This window comes from Heloderma suspectum, chromosome 6 (assembly GCF_057233095.1).
Source record: "Heloderma suspectum isolate Gila_16-S chromosome 6, 16-S_ref, whole genome shotgun sequence".
Taxonomy (NCBI): Eukaryota; Metazoa; Chordata; class Lepidosauria; order Squamata; family Helodermatidae; genus Heloderma; species Heloderma suspectum.
Genome location: NC_139463.1, coordinates 50,198,965 through 50,226,052, shown reverse-complemented (window position 1 = coordinate 50,226,052; position 27,088 = coordinate 50,198,965). Strand labels below are relative to the sequence as shown.

Genomic DNA, 27,088 nt, shown 5'->3' with positions numbered 1-27,088 from the left:
ATACAAAACACCTTCTTGTTGCAGCGAAGGGCTCCGTTTCCCCTCAGGCCTCCTCCCGGCCAAATCTAGGGTTCAGTTGCACACACTGGCCTTCTGCTCCAGGGACTGAATTGTGAATGGGAAGCCCACGAGCGTGTTTGCGTGTGCCTTTCTTCACACACAAACTGAGAACTGAGTTAGAAGCAGCAGGAGCCCTTCTCTTTGCTGGTGAGCCTTTGTTTCTTGGAGTGTAGAGGGGGGCATCTGTTGCCCAGTTACAGCTACATTAACATCTTGGATTTCTCCACTGATTTCTGCAGACAGCTTTCCCTTCTGTCCAGTGGGAGAGAAAAATGAAAAATTCTTTTGAAACTGGAAACCCACCAAGTGGTTCAGTCTGAATATTTTATAAGTCTACAGTCCACCACTGAAAGAAGCAACTGCTCCCTCTCTGGAATGCAGCACAAGGAAAGCTCTGGGATCCTGCCTCCCTCTCTTCATGAGCAGGAAAGAAGCAGCCAGGCCCCTTGTCCTCCGCATGCACAGGGCCACCTCAGCGGCTTTACCAGGAACTGGCCTGAACGGTTTCATTGCATTCACTACATTTCCATACTGCCTAATAGCCAAAGCTCTGTGGGCGGTTTACAAAGATTAAAAACCTTAAAATATAACATGTACATAATGTTTACATGCAAATAAACAGACAATGAGCTCACACATATACAGATACATGTGAACAATTTTAACAATCAACAGTAAGAAATCCCAGGACCAGATTTAACATTCTCAGAGACAAAGCAGGGAGAAGCAAGTATAAACCAACTCCCCAAGGAGTGCTGGCCAGAGCTGTGGAGCAGGCAGAGCTGCACATGCGCTGACGTGGCCTGAAGAGAATTGTGAGACAGCCAGCCACCAAAGAGAGCTGGGGTACAGCAACCATTCACCCTCCAGGCCACGCCTGGCCTGGTTGCCAGGGCCTGAAGCCAATGGCAGGCGGGCAGCTGCTTTAACTTGTTGCGGCAAAACCAACACCGAATTTCCTGCGGCACTTTAAAGACTCTGGGATACATTTCTTCTGGCACGAACCGTCATGAGCCAGAGAACACTGTTGCGGGGGGGGGGCGGGGGGAGAGATTTTCCCAGTGAGAGACAACACAGACAAGGTGAAAGGAAGCCTCCCAGCAAGCACCCAAACACACAGCAGACCGGCATGGCCATTGCTCAAAAGCGTGGCATTTCCAAACACTCTGGGGCCTCAATTTGGAAACAACAACAGCGAAGACTCAGAGCTGCAAATGTGCCTCACAAGCAAAGCACGGCATCAGTGAGATTTTCCTTGTTTTGCTAAATTATAATTTGCCTTGGAAATAAACCTCATGGTTCAAGAGCTTCCCAGGTATCCTCTCCTGCATTTGGAAGCTTTGCTAAGAAAGCCCACGTTTTGCAGCCCGTGTGCGGGCCACAGGAGCTCTGCCATCAGAAGCCGGGATTAGCAGCTGCCCAGGGTGGCCCCCTGCTGGACCTCAACCAGCTAAGGAAAGGGGGGGCTGGAGGCGCTCTTGTGCTTCCCCCGCAAACGTCCAGCGCCCTCAAGCTCCAGATCAGCACAAATTTACCAAAGCAGGCAGCCTTTGGCTCCCTGGGTGTTAGCAGCAAGGGACAGAAGGGGCCTCTCCGCCCTCCACGCCACACGAGGGAGTCGGGGCCGAGGCCAAGAGGGAAAGAGCCCCTGCCTCGCTCCACACGTGCGAGGCTTCGGAGCCGAGAATGCAACCCCTGCCTGGAGCCTGAGTTTTGAGGGTGGGCCGTGGGAGGGCTTGGTCTGGGGAAGGCTCTGGCTTCCACAAGGGGTGCTCTCCATGGGCTTTCTAACTTCCCAGACTCTCCCATGTCACCACCTCAGGGGGCAGAACCGAGGTGGGACTGCTGGCTTATGAGCAGCACTGGTGCCTCACAGCCAAGCAAGACCGGCATGTGGGTCCCGCCCAGGAAGCAGAAGTGCTGTGTGTCTGCCCGAGACGGCTCCCAGTCCACGCCACGCCTTCTCTGCCAAGGGGACACCCATCCCACCTGTCATGGCCACAGTCTAGGGCATAATATGAGCCTAACCATTGCAGCAGGCACGGTAACTATTCTACCTTGCAGCAAAAAGGCCCAGATCCAATCCCGCCAGCACTGCATATGACCAACCCAGAACCTCCTGCTCAGACCCAGAACCTCAGAACAATGCATCTGTCCATGGGAGATGAAAGACAGGCAATGCTCACCGACAGAGGTTGTCTGACCGGCACTGGTTTCGGAGGTCCAGGCAGTTGGGCTTCTCCTTGTCCTCGTAGGAACAGTCGGGGACAATGGTTTGCCGGCGGCGCTCAGCACAGGCATGGTCCTTGCAGGAGCAGAACAGCAGCCGGTAGGTGTACTCGCTGGGCACTCGGTCAAAAAACTGGCGCAGGGCTTTGTGGCACTTGCGGCGGTTGCAGCGCTCCGTGGCGGAGACCCCTTTGTTGCAGGTGGAGATGTAGCCTGAGCGGAGCTTCTTGCAGTTGTCGTTCAGGTTGCAGGCTTTGGCTGCGTCGAGGCAGTGGTTGCTTTTAGGGGTGGCAGTGGAATCCATTCCTGCCCAAGACAAGAGAGGGGTTACAGAGGGCAGCAGGACTGGACTGATTTGGTCAGTGCCAGGGGGCAGGGCAGGGCGGGGCAGGGGGTGTCAAAACGTGGGAGGTGCTATGGCCTGAGAGGAATAGGCAAGGGCTACAGGAGGGATCTTATGGCTACCCCAGGCCCTCCAGCATTTCACAGATGGAACACGGGACTCTCCTGTACGTGAAACATGCATTTCATGTCTACATGGAAGCTGTTACATGTCTGTGTGCTAGGGTCCAGATACATCTCTCTTACGCTCTGATGGGGCAGGGACAGAGCCACAATGTGTGTGTGTGTGGGGGACGACGACACTACAGACTCCCCAGTGGTGCAGCTAGGAAATTTTAGACCCTGGACTTAATGGTCCGGGGGGGGGGGGGGGGCTTTAGAAGGCCATGTGTAGTATTTCAGTTCTGAAGCACACAGCTGACATTGCCCTTCCCCCTCCCTTTCAACCACCATTCCATGATTTAAAACTGCTTCTACATTCCTGATCTGTTAGAACAACAAAACTCTGCCAAAACAAAAAAAATCCGGCAGATTTGCATGCTAAGCTCAATTACATCATAGCACCATCATGACTATGGGAATAAAGGGGAGTTTGCTTCTGCACCTGCTGCTCTCTGGGTAGTCACGGGGGGGGGGGGGGCTTTGGCCCCTAGCTGCACCACTGAGACAAAACCTACAACTAGGTCTATGTGTCAGCACACCACATGTACTCCAAACTTCTCCCCAAAAGGCAAAATAAGAACCAAAATTGTGACAGTGATTAACCAGGGACAGAGACCAGAAAACTGGAACTGTCCCTGGTAAATTAGGGCAGTTGGAGGATCTGCTACTTCATGGCCAGCAATAGCAGGAGGGCTGAATTTCATGGATGCAGTCAAATGTTGGGAAAACCTTCTTAGCAATCAGTGAAACAATGGCGCAGGTTGTGTCAGGAGGTTCAAGGCTGGATAAGCAGCTCCCAGTTGAACTCCATCTGCAGTTCTCTGATCTGCTGAGAACAGCAGGCCATGACTCTTTGGGAAGGAGCGAAAGACATGTTCCCCCCCTCATGTCCTAAGGGTGTACAGAGGTAAGATTCAACATAGTGAAGTAATACCTGTAGCCAGCTATAAGATCATCAGGTCCAGGGTCAGAAATGACTAAGCTGCCCAAGTGAGTGCGTGGGGCTGATGCCAGCAGAGCACTGTGCAGCCACAGCATATGTACTGGAAATACATTTTGTAGAACTATCAGGCCAGCATACAAAGACAATAAGGGGGCGTTGTAATTTAAAACCAACACAAAACTGAACAAGACCATACAATTCAGCAGAGCAGAATAAAAACATCATCAGCCACCCGTGATTCCTGCAGGGCTCCTGTCCCTCACTCTACATTTATGGTGTGAGGTGTGGCTGAAATAAGGCAGGACTGGGCAGAAGGGAAGCCACACTCCACCGGTGGATACCTTTGCTCCAGCTGTGGCTGGGATGGATTCTTGCTAAGAACACTGGGCACTTTTTCGCCTTCTGACGCAAGAGCGCCAGGACTGTTCGGGATTTAGTCCAGGAGTCCCCCTCGCCTCCCTGCTCCAGGAAGTGCCCTGAGCAGCAACTCTCAGTCCAGAAAAGAGACAGCGCAGAGCTGAGCTGGGCTCTGTGTGTGTTCTAAAGGGGAGAACTGAGCTAAAAGGTGGAAAATCCTCTTTTGCCAAGTAGAGTTGGATTCACAGCATTTGACCTGGATCATCACATAGCAGCACAAAAAGAGGAGGGAGGCAAAAACGGAAGCTGGCTTTTTCCTTTCCCTGTTTGGTCAGAATGAGGCATTACCCTCTCAGAGCCTGCTCGGGCTCATGACAAAGCCACCCAGCCTCTGCAGTCATTCTTCCAAACCTCACCAGCCCTCCAGGCTTTGGACTCCTCCACCTCGCAGGTTCCTGCTAGGAACATTTCCCAGCAGGATGAGCTGTTGCCTTGCACTGCACTAATGAGCAAAGAGTAGGCAGCAGCTCAGGCATTCATCGGAAACTGCCCGATTCCAACTCAGACCCCCCTTGGCCCATCCAGCCTGGCATGCTGACTCTGACTGGCAGCAGCGGCTCTCCCACTGGTCTCTCCCAGCCCGTCCTGAAGATGCTGCCGGGGACTGAACCGGGGAGCTTCTGCAGGCAAACCATGTGCTCTGCCAGAGCTTGGGCTGCTCATTTGTCGCGGTTCCTTTAGTGCTCACAGATGCCTCCTGGATTGCAGAAAGAAGAGGCAGTGGGGTGTTCTGTCTAGACCCAGTGGCCCTGGAGGGCCTGGCTATACAGCTAACAAGAGGCTAGTGCCAGCTTTCCCCAAGAAAAAGCAGCTGTGGGAGCAAAGTCGGAGACATTTGGGCCTGCTGCAGTGCCAGTCCCCCGAGCTTCTTCCCAGCCTCCTGTAGTTCCATATGCATGTTCGGAAGGCAGCCCTTTTTGGCTCTCATTTGGACATCTGTCCCATTATAAGTCTAAGAGCCTCGTGTGGCACAGAGTGGTAGGCGGCAGTATTGCAACCGAAACTCTCCCCAGGACCTGAGTTCGATCCCAGCGGAAGCCGGGTCTCAGGTAGCCGGCTCAGGTCGACTCAGCCCTCCATCCTTCCGAGGTCGGTAAAACGAGCACCCAGCTTGCTGGGGGAAAGGTAGTCACAACTGGGGAAGGCAATGGCAAACCACCCTGCTACAGTCTGCCATGAAAACGCCAGCGAAAGCGGCGTCCCTCTAGGGGTCAGTAATGACCCGGTGCTTGCACAGGAGGACCTTTCCATTCCCATTGTAACTCACCTACCAATGTAACTTGATTCCCTGGTTGCCACATCACACCCACAACCAAGATGCGCAGGGGCAATCCTGGGATCCTCTTGTGTGGAATTACTTTTTGGAGGTGCTTGCTTATTTATTTCTGCATTTACATAGCCACCCCATAACAGAAGTTCTCTGTGTGGCTCACAATACATTATCAAAATACAGTATAAAACAAAAATGAATACAACTAAAGACACTGTTAAAAATGCAGACTTTTAAACTGAGGGGCCCAGGCTAAAACAGCATAAATTCTTTAAAAGGTCCAGATCAATAAACACAACATTTGTTAACATTTACTTACTGTAAAGGCAAGGTAGGTAAGACATCCCATGCTTATCCCATGTAAGTGCATTACTATTGCCAAACATATGTCCACTGCTTTCCATCACATCAAGAAATGAACATCTGAATCTTGACCGGTTATGATTCAGAACCAGCTCAGCACAAGACCCCCACCTCCAGATGCAGAGAACAGGGATGGAGAAGAGAGGCGGGCAACTGCCCTCTGTTCCCCATTTCTGGGATGCCCCACACACTTCGATGCCTCCCACCTCTCTGTGCACTTACCAATAAAAATCCTCTGCCGTTCCGAAAGCTCAAGCCTGACTAGAGACAGCGGTGGCAATTCTTTGCCCCTGTGGCCCAGAGGGGTCCTTAGCAGTTAGAACACGTGCGGTCCAGTGGAATGTGCCCCCCCCCCCACAGATCTCCATTCCCACCTCCCTCCTGGAGCCTTAACAAGAATAAACAAGAGTACACAGGCATTTATTGGGCTTTGGACGGCTCAGATCTGCTCCCACGCAGTGCTTCCTCGGAGTCCTTGCGGGCCCAGCAGGGCAGGCTCGTCTGGGGGCCGGGGCCGCGGCCCTCGTCCTCGTGCCCCCCTGCCCCGGAGTGCAGAGAGGGCGGCTTGCCGCGGCCAGCGGATGGTTCTCGGCAGGAGCGAGAGTCGCAGCCGCGGGGGCGCCCTGGCTGGGGCCAGCCCTCGCGATCCACAGGGCAGCCCGGCGATGCGCGTGGCGGGCAGGAGCCTGGCGTTAGCCCCCCTCGGACCTGAGCCCGGAGGCGTGCAGGCCCGCCCGCCGGAAATCAGGCGGCCTCCAGCCCACCCCCCTCGCGTTTCCGTTCGCCCCGCCTGCAGGGGACGCAGGCCCCCCGGCGCGGGGCCAGCGGTCCCGGGGCAGCCGAGCGCCCGTCCCGACGGGGCGCAGCCCCAGCCTCCCGCAGGCCCCGGGTCCCGCCGCCGCCTGCCAGGAGCCCCCTCTTGCTCTGGCCACGCCCGGCGCCCAGCTGGGCCGCTCGGGGCCCGGCGCCCCGGCCTAATTCTGTCGTGGAGCGGGGAACGCGGGAGATGCGCTCGGCCCGCCGCCTCGAGGCCCGTGCCCGCGGCAGAGGCTGCGCCTGGGGCGGCGCCCGGCGCCCGTCTCCGGGTCCCCGGGCGCCGCTGCGCCTGGCCCTGCGCACGCCTGCGGGGAGGAAGGGCCGCCGCGAAGGCCCCGAGGCTGCCCTCGCCTGGCCCAGGCACGCGGGCGGCGGACCCGAGGAGCCTGGCGGGCCTCCTCCACCCCCCGCCGCCCCCGTAGGCTCTGCCCGAGCTGCGTCCGGAACCGTCGCGGCTGCCTCGCTCGCCCGGTCCGGAGGGCAATGCCGCGGGGCGGCGGAAGCGGGGCGGCAGCCCCGGCTTGCCCTGCCGCGCCCCATGCGTCTTCTGCTCGCCCCTCCGCACAGGGGCGCCCGCGGCGACACGCAGGGGCAGCCTGCGAAAGCCGGCCTCCCGAAGCACCAGAGGGTGCCTGCTCCCCAGAGAACCCCTCAGAAGGGGCCTCAAAGAGATCTGAGAACGGAAGGGTGCTTAGCCAGCCGGCCTTCCCCTGCAGCAGGGCCAACCCTCTGCTGTGACTGGTGTCTGGCTGGCTCTGGGCTCACAGGGACAGAGCGGGAAGGGACCTCAAAGGCCATCTAGCCCAACCATGCAGGAAATCTACTGCTACAGCATCCCCGAGAAGTGGCCACTTCCATTCTGCTTAGACCCCTCTAACAAAGGAGTGTCCACCACCTTCTGGCAGGGTCAGTAATTCCACTGCTGAACAGCTCATACCATCAAGAAGTTCCTCCCAATGTTTAATTGCTTTTCTTGTCATTTGAACTCGTCACTTGATGTCTTGCCTCTCGAGCAACAGAAAGCTAATTTGCTGCTTTATCTACGTGACAGCTATTCAAATATATGGCGACCCCATGGCCTCTTCACTGACTCTTTTCCAAGCTAAACATGCCCGACTCACTCAAGCTTTCCTCAAGGAATTTGGCACAAGCCAATTGACACAGGACCAGTTTTGTAATTTCGAGCACACCCCCCCAAGCAAAATGCTCGTATGAGTACCAAAACAGGCAGAGGCACTGAGTTCCATGATCTAACAGCAACTTCAAGGACATGCCCGCACAGACCCTTTCCAGTTGTTCAGTGGGGACATCTGAGTCCACTATCAAACTGGGATGGGTCTGAAAAGCGGCTTCCTTCCACAATCCACACATTGGAATATCCACCACTAGCACTTCTCCACAGGCCTCACTGCAGCCCAGGCTGAAAGCACCAAACTGGGGCTGGGGGGGGTGTCCCGCCTCCAGCCCGTGAGCCAAAGTCATCACTTGCCAGAGCAGCTGCCCTTCCTCGGCATTGCTGCAGATCCCCATTCCCTGCTCCCCATTCCCTGCTCCCCCAAGGTCCTGTTTGCGTTGCCACAATGCCTTTCCCCGCTGGCAGCTTCTCTGAGAGAATGAAAACTGGCCAAGTGCTAATACAGCATCAAATTAAAGCCATACCCAGCAGAGCACGACAATATGCGAGTGAACGGGACGTTCCCACACAGACCCGCCACCTTCCCTGGAAGTCCTCATTAGCCAGACAGTTTTCATTGAAACCATCTTTTGCTATAATGGAAGACTGGATTTTCATCACTTACTGTACATGGATTCTTGCCATGCAAGCCCCTCTTAGGTTGGTGGGGCAGACAGGAGCTCTTACAATCAAAACAGTTATGCTAAACCCAGAAGTACAGAGTTTTGGAAGACAGAAAAACCTCTGTCAGTAGACCAACCAGAAGGGTCAGCCAGCATCAAGGGTGCCACACCAACATACCTGACATGCCACACTGGGCCATGCTGGTCCTTGTGCTGTAGCAGGGCAGGATAGCGGGGGAAGCACCAATGGCACAAAGCCCATGAGGATAGCATCCCCTCCCCCCACTGCTCCAGAGTGCTTCTTCTTGAAAGTATCCCCTATTTCACTACCGAATGGAAGTGACAGTAGAGCAAAACGGCCTCCTTCCATCCAAATGTGGAGTGCTTTGAGACAGCGGACTCCCAGCACCACCAATCACAAGGCATGGCACGACTATTCCACCTTTCCCTCCTTAAAGGATTCTTTTGTTTCATTTTGTGGTAATGGTGGTAAGAATAAAGAGTGGAAGACAGTGATGGCTGGACCCTTTGGTGTTTGAGGCAGGGCAACTAAGCAATAAAAGCCTCATAATCTAGAAGCACCTCTGGTCTCAGTATATCCCCCTTAACAGCTCTGGGGCAGGGAGGCAGTACAGCGGGGTAGCAAATGTTGCCTGCACTGCGGAGTGGCCAGCCTAGCAGAGAGGTAACTACACCCAGATTACCTAGACAAATATAATTGCTTTGGGGATCACTGGCCCTTGAGGAAGCAAGAACTATATAGGTCAAGCCACACCTTCATCCCCACCTGGTACAACGGAAAGAACAGCAGAGAATGCTGCCGTCCTCCCAGCACTCCTCTTTTGAGTGTGGGTCCAGGCAGCCTTGTTCCAACATGCTGGCATCAGGCTGGGATCTTTGCAAGGCAAGCGTGGTGGTCTAAGCCTCACAAGTCTCCACTGCTGCCCTGCCCAAAACCGTCAGGGGCCTGGGTGCACTGAAAGACAGCCAGTGCTTGAAGGGATCATGCTTTCTGTGGCACTCATGAATGAAGTACAAGCACAAACATTTCCTGAAGAAAGGGAGCAGTGGAACTGGACCTTTCAGAGGAGGACTGTACAGACTTGCCCTGATCTGTCCCCAGAGGGGCAAAGGGATATCAGCTGCCTGCCCCGAAACAGATCCTGAATGTACACATGCCCATATCTTATGCTCAGAAGGAAGGCATATTCTCCGCTGCCAGGCACTTCCCTAAGCAAGGATGATCCAGGGCGAGGAAAGATAAGAACAGGGACTCATTCTGCTTCTGAACATTTCGAGGGGCCACCTCCTACCAGAAACTAGTGAAACTGCCACAGGCCTTTCCCAGCCCAGCTCCTAGAGGTCCTCTGAACTGCCTGAGATACATTTGCATGCAGAAGGTCCCTGACAGGGATGGGCAAGCGAGCCAGGCCAGGATTCTCCGAACATCGCCGCGCCGCTCATCTCGTGCCTGACTCCTGTTGGCGTTTGCAATTGCTACTCGCCACATTTGTGCAAATTTCCGCAAATTAGGAAATATGTGCAAATCAAACTGGGGACTGGGAACGAGATGAATGTGAGCATGTGTTTGACAACTGGCCAATATTTTTGGCAGACATGCACTCGCAACTTCCATTCGGGGCTTGTATGTTTTGCAAGCAAAAACAAAATTCTCATCATCCCTAGTCCCAGGTGCAGGACCTGGCAAAGTCAGACCATGGCATTAGGGCCCCTCTAACATGAAACAGAAGGATCTCTTCCCCCCCACCCCTGCCGCCCCTGCCCATCCCAGATTGGCCCTTTGGAACCACAAGGAGGGAAGAAGGAATTCAAGGAGGGAAGAGGGAACATGGGGGAAAAACGCTCCAAGAGCGTTTCTCCCCCATGTTGCGTGCCTGCATGTCTCAATACCATTAATCTTTGGAAACTTGTACCACCAGCAATAAGCCAAGACTAGTAGGGCAGAGAACAAGGAATGGCTAGAGAGAGTTTTTACCCCATTTGTCACTTTGCCCAAGAAAGGCCAGTGCCTGGCACTACTTCTTCCTTCTGCAAGCAAGAGGGGGGCAGGTAGCAATGTTCAGCATAGCTGCACCCCTGTCCTGCTATGGCTGGATCAGGCTCAGCATTAGGTTAACCTAAGGGGCAATCCAAAAGAAAGTTAATGAACAGGCAATGGAAAAAGGCACAGTTTTACCAGGCAAGAGGAAGAGTTCCAAGAGAGAGGTCTGAGGAGCAGCCAAGGTCCAAACACAGGTAAGCGGTCAAATACAATGCACAGTCGAAGAAGCAGAGCCACACAGGACTCAGTAGCACAAAGGTTCAGTCACAGAGCAAGGCCAGAGGTACAAGGCACTGGCACTGGTAGATATTTCCAGCAGTGGCTAGACTGATACTGAAGGCTTATATTGCCAGCACTTCCTGGGCCCTACACAGGGCTCAGCTGCAGTTTGTTACAGGCCCTCTGGCAAAAGTCCTGCTCATGAGGAGGGCCTTGCTCCCAAGGAGGCCTTTTCTGCAAGCAGTCACTCCTTTGCCTGGCTATAGTTTTGAGCCTGTCCCTTCAGGCACCGGCGTCCCTGGGCGCTGGGTGGTGGCTCAACATCCCCCTCTGACTCAGAAGCAGAGCACACCACCTTCCGAAGGGGAAGATCTGACGCACGCTCTCCTGAGGGCCCAGGACCTTCTTGGTCAGCCCCAGGCACATCTTGTTCCCCAGGCACATCTGGCTCAGGAGGCTCCAGATTGTCATCTGAAGACAATTCCTCCAGAGGGGCATGGCAGCCTCTCAAGTAACACACATCAAGGGCAGGAGGAAAAGGAAGAGCCTCGGAAACACACAGAAAGAGAAGGGCTGTGGGCGGCTCCTGTGTCTCTGGCGGAACAGCATCCCCAGCAAGGCCTGCGCTGTGCCAGAGTTCCCCATCCAGACAATGGCTCAAACCACCCCCTGCCCCATGCTTTCATACTGTTCATGTAGGCCCCCATGCCCCCACCAGCAGAAGCATTTGGCAACTGGAGCTGTCCCCTCCTGCAGCGAGGAGAGGGAAGCATCCCAATGCGCTTGGCTTGCCGCTTCCAGACCGCTGTGGCTGGTCTCCCAACCGCGAGAGTGCTGTGCTTTGGATTTCCAAGCAGCCCCAGGCATTGGCTGCCTCCCATTTCCATGCAGAGAAGCCAACTGGACTGGCAGTTGGATCTTCCTTCATCTGTCGTGGCAGGACAGCCTAGTGTAAGCAGGGAGAGCGGGCCGCATGGCACACGCTGCCCCCTCCTCCACCAGAGGGGGATCCCAGGGAGCTCAGGAGGATCAGCTGTGTGTCCGTGCCACCCCCTCTTTGGGGCAAGGGAGAGCAGAGGCCCTGCTCTCCAGACACTTCTCCCAGCTTAGGAGGGCCAGTTCCAGGGTCCTGAGCAATGGGTCCTCTGACAGGGCCCCTTCTCCATTTGTGGGCCGGGGGGGGGGGGCACCAGGCAGCTGAGGGGAAACTACCATTTACATTTCCCAAAATGCCCCAGCTTGACATGAAGTAGAAAGTGGAAGTAGTGCAAACGTGACAAATGGCAGAGGAGGGAGGGAGGGCTTGTAATGGAGATGTAGAGGTCTCTTGCTTCCTGCATAGGGCAGACAGCAGTTTCTTATAAAGGAAACCCAAACACGTTATTTTGGGGATATAGTGTAACTGAGGCTTAAAGCCTCTATTTATTTGTTTCTTTAAAATATTTTTACCCTGCCTTTCCACCAAAAAGTGCTCAAGACAGCTTACAATATTTTTTTAAAAATTAAAAACACAACACAAAACAATACAAAACAATCACAGCTAAAGGGAGAAAGACTACTGAACAATTGCATCAGCTAATAAGCCAAATGCCTTCTGAAAAAGAAAAGGTCTTTGTGCCGCAACAGAAATCCGTCAAAGGGGGACAAGCTATGGCTTCCTTGGAAGGTACTTCCGAAGCCTAAGTACAGCTAAAGAAAAAGCCCTCTCCTGCAAATGCAATTCAAAGGGGCTTCTGCAGAATATCTTAACTGATGAGCAGCTTTGTACGGGGGAAGGCAATGCTTTATGTCTCCCAGGCCCAAGTCAGTACAGCAACTCCAACATCCAGCTGAACAATCCCAAGACCCTTCTTCCCCCCGCACTCCACCAGGAGGAAGGAGCCCCTCCAAATACCAACTCTCAGCTCTCTAGCAGTGCTGTTTGCATATTCTGTGCGGCAGGATTCTGCTTTCTTTGGAAGCCACACAGAGGAGTTGGGCACAGAAAACGCTCCCTAGAAGGGCAGAGGAGTGGGTCAGGAGCAGAGATGGGGCATGCAGGGACATGGATGAGAGTAAAAGTTGCCATGGGTCCTACTAAAGTCTCCAAAAGAACTGTGAGAGGCAGACAGAAGGAGACTGTTGACATTCCAAGCCCATCTGCGCCAGTCTCCTATTGCTCTACATTTCAGTGCCCGTTAATTTGCTCCTCCACACCAAAGAGCATCTGATCTGACATCATGGGTTTTCGACTTGGATTACCTGCACCCTCCCACTTGACTTGCTTCTGTTTTGATTTGGTTTTATTTGTTTGCTTCACAGGCAGGCTTCGTGATGTGCTGCTAGGCCTCAGGGTGGTTGCTAGGGGCAACGGCCACGCTCCCTACCCCTTGGATTGGGTTGTTTCAAACAGGATGAATCAGAGAGCGAGGAGGAAGGGGCTGCTGCTGCTCCTCCCGTGATGCCCTGCGTCTGGGTGGGGTGTGTGCGTGTGCAAGAGAGTGCGGGTAGTGGGTGGGGTGCAGCACCAGCACTATATTGGATGGCTCTGGCTCAGGGCAGGTGAGAGAAAGGCGACATTTTTTCTTCTCTCCCCTCCTGTATCACCTTTTGTTTTTCAGGGCTGGGTGTGGATGGGGGTGGGGCTTCTTAGGTGGGGGCTTGCAACACCCCCTTTCCCTGCAACAGAGAAGGGGTGGGCCTGTCTATGCTTTCTTGTAATGGGAGGGGGTTCTTACTGAAGGAGGGAGGCTAATTGTGTGGGTGAATGAGAGGGAGGGAGGTGGGTTGGAAGCCCCCATTTGCTATGGCGGGGGGAGGCTTGCTTTAATGTAGTGCGGGAGAGGCCATATTATTGAGGTGCTCACTGAAGGGAAGCTGATGTGGGATATAATTGGAAAGTAGAGAGAGGGAGAGGGAGGGAGGGAAAGAAGGACATGCCCCCTGAAAGTTGTTCCAGTCACAAGGGAAATGGGTAAACATATTTTCAACCTATCATTCTCAGACTGGAATCACAGAATAGCAGGGTTGGAGGGGGCCTATAAGACCATCGAGTCCAGCCCCCTGCTCAGTGCAAGAATCCAAGTCAAAGCATCCCTGACAAGTGGCTGTCCAGCTTCATCTTGAATGCTTCCAGTGCGGGAGAGCCCACCACCTCCCTAGGTCATGGGTTACATTGTCATCTTGCTCTAACAGTCAGGAAGTTTTTCCTGATGTTCAGTCGGAATCTGGCTTCCTGGAACTTGAGCCCATTATTCCGTGTCCTGCACTCTGGGATGAGAGCCTGGCCTTCCTCTCTGTGGCAACCTTTCAAGGACTTGAAGGGCGCTATCATATCTCCCCTCAGTCTTCTCTTCCCAAGGCTAAACATGCCCAGTTCTACTAGCACCCATGGCGATGCGGTCTTTACACTAGTTCATTAAGAGAATCCCCCAACAGGTAAGGGTGAGTGAAGCAAATAGAGGGTGTGCCAATGGGCCATGTGACTTGTACCAGAAAACAGTATGGATTATTTGCAGAGCAAACTCCATCACATAATCTGTCCCAAAGAATGCTCCACTTTCAGGTTTCTTTGTATGAAGGATGGCCTCATTACATGGGCACCAACTTTTCCACTACATCCCTTGTTTGTGTTTAGAAAAACCATTGTGTGAAGTTCTTGATTCCACCATTCCAGCCTCTTTTTCCCTGTGTTTGTTTCCTACCTCCTGATTTGGGGCATTCATCATGGCCATCTCTCAAATGTCTTTGCAGGATGAAGGAGAGGGTTGTTTTTGACCTTGCATGACTCCAGTCATTTCACAATGCCAAAGAGACACCCCAAGAACTCCCCGACCCACAACTGCCATCACCTAATGGCACATCTCAAAGTGTCTCCTGTGTCCAATGTGCACAGCTGTATTTGCACATATTTAGCACTATCTTTAAAAATACACAATCTCAAGGAAGGTAGTGCATCTGTTCAGCAAACACATGAGGAGCAGCCCAAGGGCAAGGAAGGAATTCAAGAGATAAACCAAATCAAAGACAAGAAAAACTACAGCAGAAATGCTTTGGTCTGGATGTCACATCTCCTGCCCAGATGTAGACTCTGCTGTCTCCATCTTTGGGCTCCTGAACACATGAACCTGCTCAGCAGGAGTGGCATCCTGGCCCTGCACATGGAACATGTCATCTGACCAGCCAGAAGAGGATGAGCATCTGCATGCCCCAGTAGTCTCCCTGCTGCTTGTCTCAACATTCCCTGCCAGTCCAGTTGCTGGTCCCAGCATATCCCTCGGGCTTGTTAGTTTTTCAAACAAAAGCTTTCAAAGAGGAGGCAGCATCTCTAACCTGCTTTGTGGTGAGACTTAGCAGGTCTGACAGCCATTAGGCAAGGAGTTGGAGTTTTTGAAATTTAAATAACATGTTTTCCACATCTGCCTTTTGATCCAACCTGAGGGTAATCGCTTTACATACCAGTGGAACTGGGAAAGTGACACTCTTCAGCATTTAGCATCTTCTTTCCTCCCACAGGGCCCCCCCGCCACCTTCCTGAAAACAGTTTTAGCATTGAGATCCAGAATAAATACATCCAAGAGCTAATGCTTCTTGATGCCAAATGCAGAACAATTCCTATTTTCCACTAGCTAAATAGTTTATCGATGGTGATTTAATTCAGAGCAGAAAAAGAAAACTATTGTCAACTAGAATCTAAGCGCTACATTTCTTGGAAAAGAGTTGTGCAGATTTGCTTCAGAATGTCAAGCCAGATTTCCTGTCCATAGAATTAGGAAGATGGAAGAGCCTCAAAGATTCTTCTGTCTAAAGGCAAGTCTATATATGGGGCATTCTTTGGAGATAGGATGTGCTATACGAGCACATCCAGTTCCCACTGCCCAGCATAAAACACAAGGAGGAGCCTTCAGCTGGGCCTGGTTTACCTCCCCAGCCATCTTCATGGTTGATGGATACAAAGGAGCCCACGACCCACACAATCCATGGGTCAATGACACTGCAACTTTGCCCTCCTGAACCACAGCATTTCCCAAGAACATTTCTGGAATGTCCACTTGGGTGCTAACTTGCATCCATGTGACATGTATCAAGGAAACTGCCTCCCACACCCCACCCTAAGACCAAGTATTGGCTATATTTCTTCTGGTTCCTGGGCAGTTTCATAATCAGCTCTCCACAGCTCTCTTTGGCTCATTTACAGAATGGAGTAAGGGCATTATTTATTTATGTTTTATTTTAAAATATTTATCTACCATGGTTGAACCAAAAATTCCGCAGCAGTTCACAACTTTAAAACAAGCAACTAACAAAACCATTGATAAAATAATACAAAAAACAGAAGCAAACAGTTACAGTAAAACAGCCATGCAATCCAAAAACAGCAGCAGTAGAATGAAGTATAGAGGTAGCCCATTAAGATCTCAGTCAGCAATTTCCAGAGGGTTTCTAAAATAAAGTTTAAATTAGATGCAGAAGCAAGTTGAGAGTTAGAGAAGCAGAGGTCTCAACACCCTATTTCATGAGGTAATAAATTATGGTGCAGGAGCTGAACAGGACTATTCTGTCTTTCCCTCCGTAAGTGTTTTTTGTGATAAGAATAAAGGTGGAAGAAGCTGAGGGAAAACACAGGAGGGTTACAAACAGCAGAAGTTGGCATCTGGACCCCTGTCCATGAAATCCCATGAAGGAGGCGCCCTTGCTTTAGAGTCAACATCTGGCAGCATTCATGCACTGCATCAATCCAGGCAGTTTCAAGAGGCCTCAGTCCAGAGACTCCCCTTTTTTTAAGCTAGCTGATATTTGCCAGTTTTATATGAAGCCATTGCCATAGGACCCTAAAGTTAGTAGTAGCTTTTATGGCCGTACAACCAGAGATATGTCAGTATACCATTGGAAGATGGGACTCCCAGGTCGGAAGATGGTCAAAATGCTACTGGGGAGGAACAGAGGATAAGTTCAAATAGCCCCAGATGTGATGACGCAGCTAGCTCAAAGCTGAAAGGACGGCTAGCAGCCTATGGTGCTGGTGGTGAACGACGAATCCGATGTTCTAAAGATCAACACACCTTAGGAACCTGGAATATAAGATCTATGAGCCAGGGCAAATTGGATGTGGTTATTGGGGAGATGTCAAGATTAAATATAGACATTTTGGGTGTCAGTGAACTGAAATGGACTGGAATGGGCCACTTCACATCAAATGACCACCAGATCTACTGCTGTGGACAAGAGGACCACAGAAGAAATGGAGTAGCCTTCATAATTAATAATAAAGTGGATAAAGCAGTGCTTGGATACAATCCAAAAAATGACAGAATGATCTCAATTCGAATTCAGGGTAAGCCATTTAACATCACAGTGATCCAAATATACGCCCCAACCACAGATGCTGAAGAAGCAGAAGTAGATCAGTTCTATGAAGATCTGCAGCACCTACTGGATAGTACGCCAAAAAAAGATGCTATTTTCATTACAGGAGACTGGAATGATAAGGTGGGTAGTCAAACGACACCTGGAATTACAGGCAAGCATGGTCTGGGAGAACAAAATGAAGCAGGGCATAGGCTGATAGAATTTTGCCAAGACAACTCACTGCATAACAAACACTCTCTTCCAACAACCTAAGAGACGACTTTATACATGGACTTCACCAGACGGTCGACATCGAAATCAGATTGACTACATCCTTTGTAGCCAAAGGTGGCGGACACCTATGCAGTTGGTAAAAACAAGACCTGGAGCTGATTGTAGTTCAGACTACAAACTTCTTATTGCACAATTTAGAATCAGACTAAAGAGAACAGGGAAGACCCACAGATCAGTTAGATATGAGCTCACTAATATTTCTAATGAATATGCAGTGGAGGTGAAGAATAAATTTAAGGTACTAGATTTAGTAGATAGGGTCCCAGAAGAACTATGGACAGAAGTTTGCAACATTGTTCAGGAGGTGGCAACAAAAAATGTCCCAAAGAAAAAGAAAACCAAGAAGGCAAGATGGCTGTCTGCTGAGACACTGGAAGCAGCCCAAGAAAGAAGGAAAGCAAAAGGCAACAGTGATAGGGGGAGATATGCCCAATTAAATACAAAATTCCAGAGGTTAGCCAGAAGAGATAAGGAATTATTTTTAAAAAAGCAATGCACGGAAGCGGAAGAAGGTAATAGAATAGGAAGGACAACAGACCTCTTCCAGAAAATTAGAAACATCGGAGGTAAATTCCAGGCAAAAATGGGTATGATCAAAAACAAAGATGGCAAGGACCTAACAGAAGCAGAAGAGATCAAGAAAAGGTGGCAAGAATATACGGAAGATCTGTATAGGAAGGATAATAATATCAGGGATAGATTTGACGGTGTGGTCAATGAGCTAGAGCCAGACATCCTGAAGAGTGAGGTTGAATGGGCCTTAAGAAGCATTGCTAATAACAAGGCAGCAGGAGATGACGGTATCCCAGCTGAACTGTTTAAAATCTTGCAAGATGATGCTGTTAAGGTGATGCATGCCATATGCCAGCAAATTTGGAAAACACAAGAATGGCCAACAGATCGGAAAAGATCAACTTATATCCCCATACCAAAAAAAGGGAAGCACCAAAGAATGTTCAAACTATCGAACAGTGGCACTTATTTCACATGCCAGTAAGGTAATGCTCAAGATTTTGCACGGTAGACTCCAGCAATTCATAGAACGAGAATTGCCAGATGGACAAGCTGGGTTTCGAAAAGGCAGAGGAACTAGAGACCAAATTGCCAATATCTGCTGGATAATGGAGAAAGCCAGGGAGTTTCAGAAAAACATCTATTTCTGTTTTATTGACTATTCTAAAGCCTCTGACTGTGTGGATCATAACAAATTGTGGCAAGTTCTTGGTGCTATGGGGATACCAAGTCATCTTGTCTGCCTCCTGAGGAATCTGTATAACGACCAAGTAGCAACGGTAAGAACAGACCACAGAAAAACGGACTGGTTTAAGATTGGGAAAGGAGTACGGCAGGGTTGTATACTCTCACCCTACTTATTCAACCTGTACGCAGAACACATCATGCGACATGCTGGGCTTGATGAAGCCAAGGCTGGAGTTAAAATCGCTGGAAGAAACATTAACAATCTCCGATATGCAGATGATACCACTTTGATGGCTGAAAGCGAGGAGGAGCTGAGGAACATCATGACGAAGGTGAAAGAAGAAAGTGCAAAAGCTGGGTTGCAGTTAAACCTCAAAAAGCCAAGATTATGGCAACCAGCTTGATTGATAACTGGCAAACAGAGGGAGAAAACGTGGAGGCAGTGACAGACTTTGTCTTTCTAGGCGCAAAGATTACTGCAGACGCTGACTGCAGCCAGGAAATCAGAAGACGTTTACTTCTTCGGAGGACAGCAATGACAAATCTTGATAAAATAGTGAAGAGCAGAGACATCACATTGACAACAAAGGTCCGCATAGTTCAAGCAACGGTACTCCCCGTAGTAACCTATGGCTGTGAGAGCTGGACCATAAGGAAGGCTGAGCGAAGGAAGATAGATGCTTTTGAACTGTGGTGCTGGAGGAAAATTCTGAGAGTGCCTTGGACTGCAAGAAGATCAAACCAGTCCATACTCCAGGAAATAAAGCCAGACTGCTCACTTGAGGGAAGGATATGAAAGGCAAAACTGAAGTACTTTGGCCACATCATGAGAAGACAGGATACCCTGGAGAAGATGCTGATGCTAGGGAAAGTGGAAGGCAAAAGGAAGAGGGGCCAACCAAGGGCAAGATGGATGGATGATATTCTGGAGGTGATGGACTCGACCTTGGGGGAGCTGGGGGTGGTGACAGCCGACAGGAAGCTCTGGCGTGGGCTGGTCCATGAAGTCATGAAGAGTTGGAAGCGACTGACAGAATAAACAACAACAGGCAAGGGACAAACATTAGAGTGTCTTCTGTTTCAGGAAGCTTTTTGAGCTTCAGTTTGTTGGTTATGCTATGAAAGAGGACTTGACTACAATACTACAAAAGAAAATCACACTCATTCCCAGCTCTCTCTCTCATGCCAATGCCTTTTTCCATTATCCTCAACATTCCAGTGGAGCTTTCTTTACACTTGGGGCTTAGGGTTGGGAACATGATTAAATAATCCACCCAATAAAGCCACCCCCACCCCATTCCATCTCACAAATATTCCTGGAAAAGACTTGTTCTCCTGCAAAAATTCTGATTTGGAATTTATGTTTTCCTTTTGATCCAGGCGGGTCCAAATTGTGAAGGCAAAATTTTAATGTCAATCAATATTGCCCTTTCAAGCTGTCAAAACTTCAAAATAACATTTTCACTCAGCTCTGCATTTCTGCAATGTTGAGAATGAAGGACCAGCAAATAACTCTCAACACACAGGTTGATAAAGAAGCAAATGCAATGACCCCAGCTGCTGCCACGCCTTACAACTGCAGGTCCGCTCTTGGAGCCCAGCATTGTGGCACAATCACACCCTGGACACGCCTGAGCTGTTTCTTTTCTGCCTATGTTTGCCCCTGGGCAATGAAGCCTCTGAAGCAGGGCCAGTGGACAGGACTGGCCAGGCCAGGCCAGCCAGCCAGCCAGCAGCAGGAGGTTATGGGCAATAAGCAGCTTCCCTGCCACGATGACTATCCCTTAACCTCTGGCCCAAAAAGGACAACAGGTCTCCCAATAACTGACACGAACAGTTGTTTGAGGCCTTCACTGGCTGCATGTGGACAAGAAGGAAGAGGCATCTTTCGTGTCATCTGTCCTGTCTTTGGGGGAGGGCTGTCAACGTAGCTTCGCATGCACACACCTGACAGCACATGGAGGTGTGTAATGCATCACCAGGAAGCTGCCCTTCCGGATGCACTCCTGCCATGCACATCATGGCATCCCAATTACCGTAACTGCAGTGACAGGGTGGCCAACAAGGAACGCAAGTATTAAAATGGGGAGTCCCCAAGGGCAAACTCATACGACACATGAAGGATGGCTCAAGTGCGCTCTGATCACTGTGCAAGTTCTAGTTTTAATGAGTAGCCTTGAGTGCCATTTTTTGGTAGAAAGGTGGGGTACAAATCAAATAAAGAAATACGTTTGGGCCACAGAACGCTCCAGCAGCCGATGGCAGACAGGAACAATGAAGAGATCCTCTCCCCTGTCTCCCTCAAGCACAGAAAAGCTACACTCAGGTGGTTACAGAAGGGGATAAATAGAGGAACTGAGGTTACTCTGTTGGGAACACTGCTCGGCCCCATGGATTCTCCAATATAGGGTTCCACAGGGGTCAGTTTTGTCCCCCATGCTGTTCAACATCTACATGAAATAGTTGAGTGCAGTCATCCAGTTTTGGAGTGCACTGTCATCAGTGTGCTGATGACACGCAGCTCTATTTCTCATCTTCTTCAGGTGAGGCTGTGGATGTGCTGAATCAGTGTCTTGCTGTGAAAATAGACTGGATGAGGGCTAATAAACTGAAACTCAGTCCAGACAAGACTGAGATGCTGTTGGTGCATGGTTCTGCTGACCAGATGGAGAGTGCTCAACCTGTTCTGGATGGGGTTGCACTCCCTCTGAAGGAGCAGGTCTGTAGCTTGGGGGTCCTCCTGGAACCATCTTTGTCCCTTGAGGCTCAGGTGGCCTCAGTGGCACTAAGTGCCTTCTACCAGCTTTGGTTGGTGGCCCAGCTACACCCCTATCTGGACAGGCTTCAGTTGTCTATGCTCTGGTAACCTCCAAGTTAGATTATTGCAAGGCACTCTACGTGGGCTGCCTTTGAAGACGGTTTGGAAGCTGCAGCTCACGCAAAATGCAGCGGTCAGATTGATAACGGAGACCAGAAGGTCCACACACGGCCTGTTTGCACTGGCTGCCTATATGCTTCCAAGCTCAATTCAAGGTGCTGGTTTTAACCTATAAAACCCTACATGGCTCAGGACCACAATACCTGACGGCACGCCTCTCCCAAAACGAACCTACCTGTACTCTGTGTACAGTGTCTAAGGTCCTCCTCCAAGTGCCTCCTCCAAGGGAAGCTTGGAAGGCAGCAACGACGGAGAAGGCCTTCTCAGTGGTGGCCCCCCCATCTGTGGAACAAGCTCCCTGATGAGGTCTGCCTGGCGTCAACATGTTTTTGGCGCCAGGTTAAGACCTATCTCTTTTCCCAGGCATTTGGCAGCACATGATGAGTTTTAATCAGTCCTGAATGTGTCTTTAGTTATGACGGACAGTTCAAAGTTGTTTTTAGTTGTATGTTCTTTGCATATATTGTCTGTGTGCTTTTATGTAAATGGCTTTTAAACTTTTTATAATGTGTTTAATGTTTTAACTTGTGTAAACCGCCCAGAGAGCTTCAGCTATGGGGCAGTATAGAAATGTTAATACTACTACTGCTACTACTACACAGGGATGTCTGGGTGATTCTCAGCAACAAGCAGAGGGAAATTTTTCCTAACCTCTTCCTTCCGTTGATTTTGACATTACATCCATTTTCCATGACTTGGTTTCATCTTCCTTTCCAAAAGCTGTCACTCAGGGACCCTCCTTTGCTGATGCCATTGGCAAGACCGAGGTGCTCAGACTTCTCCTCCACTTGGCCATGTGCCCTCGCTTGGTCTCCATCCCAAAGAGGGCCAAGATGGACTGCTGTGTTGTCATCAAGATATCCCTGAGGTCTCCGGGGCAGGGCCACCTGAACAGACAGGGGCAGGAGCGCAGCCGGGCTGAGACATGAGTCCATGTTCCATACACCCCTTGCTCTCCTCATGACAGCCCTGTTACTCATCCTTTATGTATTTGATTTAAAAGATTCCCTCAGCAAGTCTTCCGGGGCAATGTACAAAAAATTCCTCTTTGCCTCTCCTGCTCTCTCATTAGCAGGACACACAGTTTGTATTCTTTTTAAGCTTCCCAGAATATTAAACTTCTGACATGCCTGCCAGCAGGGAAAGTAGGTAGCCACTGCCCTGCTTTCTTGCGAGAGGGATGCAGCCACTGAATTTCAGGTTTTCTCTTTGGGGCTTTTTTTAAAGATGCTCCACGCAGAGAGCAAGGCAGTCATGCTTCCCATCACAGAGAAACTCCAGATAATGCCATCACTGCAGAAACACAAATGTGAGCAAACTGGTCCTACTCCAGGGAGCACTTGGCATAATCAGGGACCTGTTCCTGCCTGCAGGGGGCCAAGGAAGAGTTTGCTTCTGTGCCTAAACACCCAGAATTGCTATCAAGGATTTCTTTCTGTGAGATTGCACCAATTTACACCTGTGTTCAATCTGAATTTGTATGGTTTGCCTTCTCTGGTATGAGTAAGGGAGGGAGAGCCCTGTCAAGAGACCAATGAATTCTGAACAGCCTTCTCCCTATTTTGCACCAAAGGAAGCACAGAACAAGGGGATCAGCTATCCTTGACTTAATCCTGATCAACAGAGAAGAACTAGTTGATAAAAAAAAAACCTTGGGGGAAAGTGAGCATGTCACCTTGGAATTCATGATAGCAAGGGAAGTGAAAACTGAGCATAGTCAGACGTACCTTCAGTAAAGCCAATTTCAAAGAGCTCAGAGAAAAGTTCCCTATCTTAACCCTATGGCTGGAATTCTGCAGGAGAAAAGAGTGCAAAAGGGATGGGAGATTCTGAAAAGTGAAACACTGAAGGTTCAGTCACAAACTATTCTAATGAGAAGGGGAAATGGGAAATCTAAAGAAGCCAGTGTAGCTTCACAGGGAAGTCTCAGATGAGCTGAGCCTTAACACAGGCTCTCTTCACACCTTGGTTTTTTAGCAGGAGCGTTCTTCTTTAATCACTGGTTTTCACGGGAGCTTTAAACGGCGACGCTGCTCTCCTGCTGCTATCTCACAACTTTGCCTGCCTCTTCCCGTGTTATCTGAGGACAGGGAAAACCTGGCATTTTCTGTGCTTGCGATTGAAATTGTCATTTGTCCCCTGTGTATTTCCCCTTTAGCGCTTTGTCCCGCTTTGTGCTGGGGGGGTGTTGGTGTGCGGTGTTGAATAACATTGTCATGACAACAAATCGGTGGGAGGGTGAGGGAAGGCCACTGACCGCTTTCTGCATCTCCCCCATTCCACTACGGGCTCCGAGATCCCCTTGAACTGTAAAGTGGTTAACCATCCCAAATGCTTCCCTGAGGTCCCCCCAAGCACAGCAATGCTTACTTCTGAGTAAACTCATTGGCTGTAAGGCTTTCCTTTCCTGGGAGCAATTGCCATTGAAATCTGTGTGGCTTGCTTCTGAGTAGGCGTGCATAGGAGCGCACTGTAAGTCTACTTAGAGTAGCAGTCTTGAGGCCTCCCATCCCCTTCAGGCATGTGCTTGGAACCCCCCCCCCCCGACTTCATGGGACTTTTCATGAGGGGAAGGCCATCCTCCGGAGCCCCTGACTGCCTGTTCTCTCTTTCGCTCGCCAGCACGATGGGCTTTTTTCCTCCCGGGGGGATGGGGGAGACTCCCTTCTCAGCCACGCGGGAGGGAGGCTTGACAGTTAGGATTCAATGGGTATTAAAGGTGCCTTTTCTCCTCCCCAGAATAAATTCATCACGCAGAGCTTGGAATGGTCATTTTTAATAGTTTCCTTCTGGGGTGTGGAGTTGTTTTGGATAAGGCAGTAATGCTGAGGTGGTTTCCCATAGTCCTCCCTCCCACCTAGCCGGCCACGATCTCTTCTCCTAGCCCACCTTGCAGGGTCGGTGGGAAGACAGAATAAGGGGGAAGGGCAACAACAGCATGGGGGGCAGGAAGCAAGCCGGGTCTAATGAAAAAGGTGTCCCCCGTGAAGCGGTCGCCGAGGGCGGTGGGGCTTCTAGGGATGGCTTGGTGCACTGACTGTATACAAGTCCGTTTGTGGATTCCTTACTTCTGAAGCTGGGAACCCGGAAATCGGTATACCCTTCCAACTCAGTAGCGCAAGCAATGTGCTGCATTTAATTCCATCACACACTGACATATTTAGCAGAGAAGGACTAGCAGCACCAGCAACCTCAGGGTAAGCCACCGAGAAGATTCGGAGGAAGGGGGGACGAGCTCCCATAGCCTGCTATCCCAGTCACTAGAAGGGCTTCTGACTTCCCTCCTCCTGTGGAGGACTGGAGGGACGGGCAGAGACATCAATCATGTTACAGGAACCAATGATCAGGGGAGGGGAGGCGGCATGGAGCCAGCAGCCCCCTTCTCTCCTGATTGTTCCATGCAGCTAGGCCCAGCCATGAAAAGATATGATGTGGAGGGGGCTATGAGAGATCCCTGTACACAGGGCCAGTGTAAATCCTGGAAAGGATCTGGAATCAAAAGGACCGGTTTGTAGTGGGATAAAATGCCAGGTGTGAAGGGAGCCTAACATGTATAGGAGAGGGAAAGAGAAACATCTAACCAAGGATGAGTACAATAGAGTAGCACAAACCTGTAAGGATGGTATCAGGAATGCTAAGACCCAGAATTGGCTAAGGCTTATGGGGGATGCTAAAAAGAACAGAAAGGGCTTCTTTAGCTCTGTTCAGAACAAGAAAAACAACAAGGGTAGTTCTGCTGCTTGGGAAGATGGTGAAATGTTACCGGGTGACAGGGAGAAGGAGGAATTACTCAACTCCTATTTTGCCACAGTCTTCTTCCACAACTGGGATTGTGTTCAACCTATGAAAATTAGAACAAATAATACAAGAAGAGACAACCTAGGATAGCTAAGGAGATCGTTAAAGAACATCTAGCTAATTTAAACGAGATGAATTACATCGTAGAGTGCTAAAGGCACTTGTGAACTTTATTTCAGAGCCAATAACTCTAAACTTTGAGAATTCATGGAGAATGGATGAGGTGATGGAAGACAGAGGTGACCTTTTCCCATTTCCGGTCTTCAAAAAAGTGGGAAAAGATGGATCCAGGGAACAACAATAAGGTCAGCCTAATGTCACCATTGGACAAAATTGTGATCAGATTATTAAGACAAACTCCTTTTTTGATAGATGCTATTTTGGTAGCTCATGGGAATGCCATGGACATCATAGAATCATAGAATAGTAGGGTTGGAAGGGACCTACAAGGCCATCGAGTCCAACCCCCTGCTCAATGCAGGAATCCAAGTCAGAGCATCCCTGTCAGATGGCTGTCCAACCTCGTCTTGAACGCCTCCAGTGTGGGAGAGCCCATCGTCTCCCTAGGTAAATGTTTCCATTGTCGTATTGCTCTGACAGTCAGGAAGTTTCTCCTGATGTTCAGCCGGAATCTGGCTTCCTGTCACTTGAGCCCATTATTCCATGTCCTGCACTCTGGGACGATCGAGAAGAGATCCTGGCCTTCTTCTCTGTGACAACCTTTCAAGTACTTGAAGAGTGCTATCATATCTCCCCTCAGTCTTCTCTTCTCAAGGCTAAACATGCCCAGTTCTTTCAGTCTCTCTTCATAGGGCTTTGTTTCCAGTCCCCTGATCATCTTTTGTTACCCTCCTCTGAACCCTCTCCAGTTTGTCTGCATCCTTCTTCAAGTGTGGTGCCCAGAACTGGACACAGTACTCCAGATGAGGCCTAACCCGTGCTGGGTAGAGGGGAACTAGTACTTCCCGGGATTTGGAAGCGATGCTTCTATGAATGCAGCCCAAAAGAGCATTTGCCTTTTTTGCAGCCACATCACATTGTTGGCTCATATTCAGCTTGTGATCGACAACAATTCCAAGATCTTTCTCATTGTAGTGTTGTTGAGCCATATATCCCCCATCTTGTAACTGTGCATTTGGTTTTTTTCCTAGGTGCAGAGCTTGGCATTTATCCCTATTAAATGTCATTCTGTTGTTTTCTGCCCAGCGCTCCAGTCTATCCAGATCACTTTGAATTGTGTTTCTGTCTTCCAAAGTATTAGCTATCCTGCCCAATTTTGTGTCATCTGCAAATTTGATCAGCATTCCCTGCATCTCCTCCTCCAAGTCATTAATACAAATGTGGAAAAGCACTGGGCCCAGGACTGAGCCCTGCGGTAGCCCACTTGTTACCTCTCCCCAGTTTGAGAAGGTCCCATTGATAAGCACTCTTTGAGTCCGATTCTGCAGCCAACTGTGGATCCACCAGATCATTGTTTCATCTAGCCCACTTTGAGCTAGTTTGTTCATCAGGATATCATGGGGCACTTTGTCAAAAGCTTTGCTGAAGTCGAGGTATATGATGTCTACAGCATTCCCACGGTCTACAAGGGAGGTGACTTGATCAAAAAATGAGATCAGATTTGTCTGGCAGGATTTGTTCTTGACAAATCCATGTTGGCCTCAAGTAATCACTGCATTATTTTCAAGGTGCTTACAGATGGATTGCTTTATCATCTGCTCCAGAATTTTCCCAGGGATTGATGTCAGACTGACTAGTCTGTAGTTCCCAGGTTCCTCCTTTTTACCCTTTTTGAAGATAGGGACAACATTAGCCCTCCTCCAGTCATCTGGCACTTCCCCCGTCCTCCAT

The 27,088-nt window shown here is 50.2% G+C and overlaps 1 protein-coding gene across 1 annotated transcript in view; it reads right to left on the bottom strand.

Annotated features, from left to right (window-relative positions):
- Positions 1-27,088, bottom strand: part of GFRA2 (GDNF family receptor alpha 2) — a 125,851-nt gene that overhangs the window by 78,125 nt on the left and 20,638 nt on the right. The window contains exon 4 of the mRNA XM_084804253.1: positions 2,247-2,595. Within this exon, the coding sequence (XP_084660379.1) occupies positions 2,247-2,595 (349 nt within the window). The remainder of the gene's footprint in view (positions 1-2,246; positions 2,596-27,088) is intronic.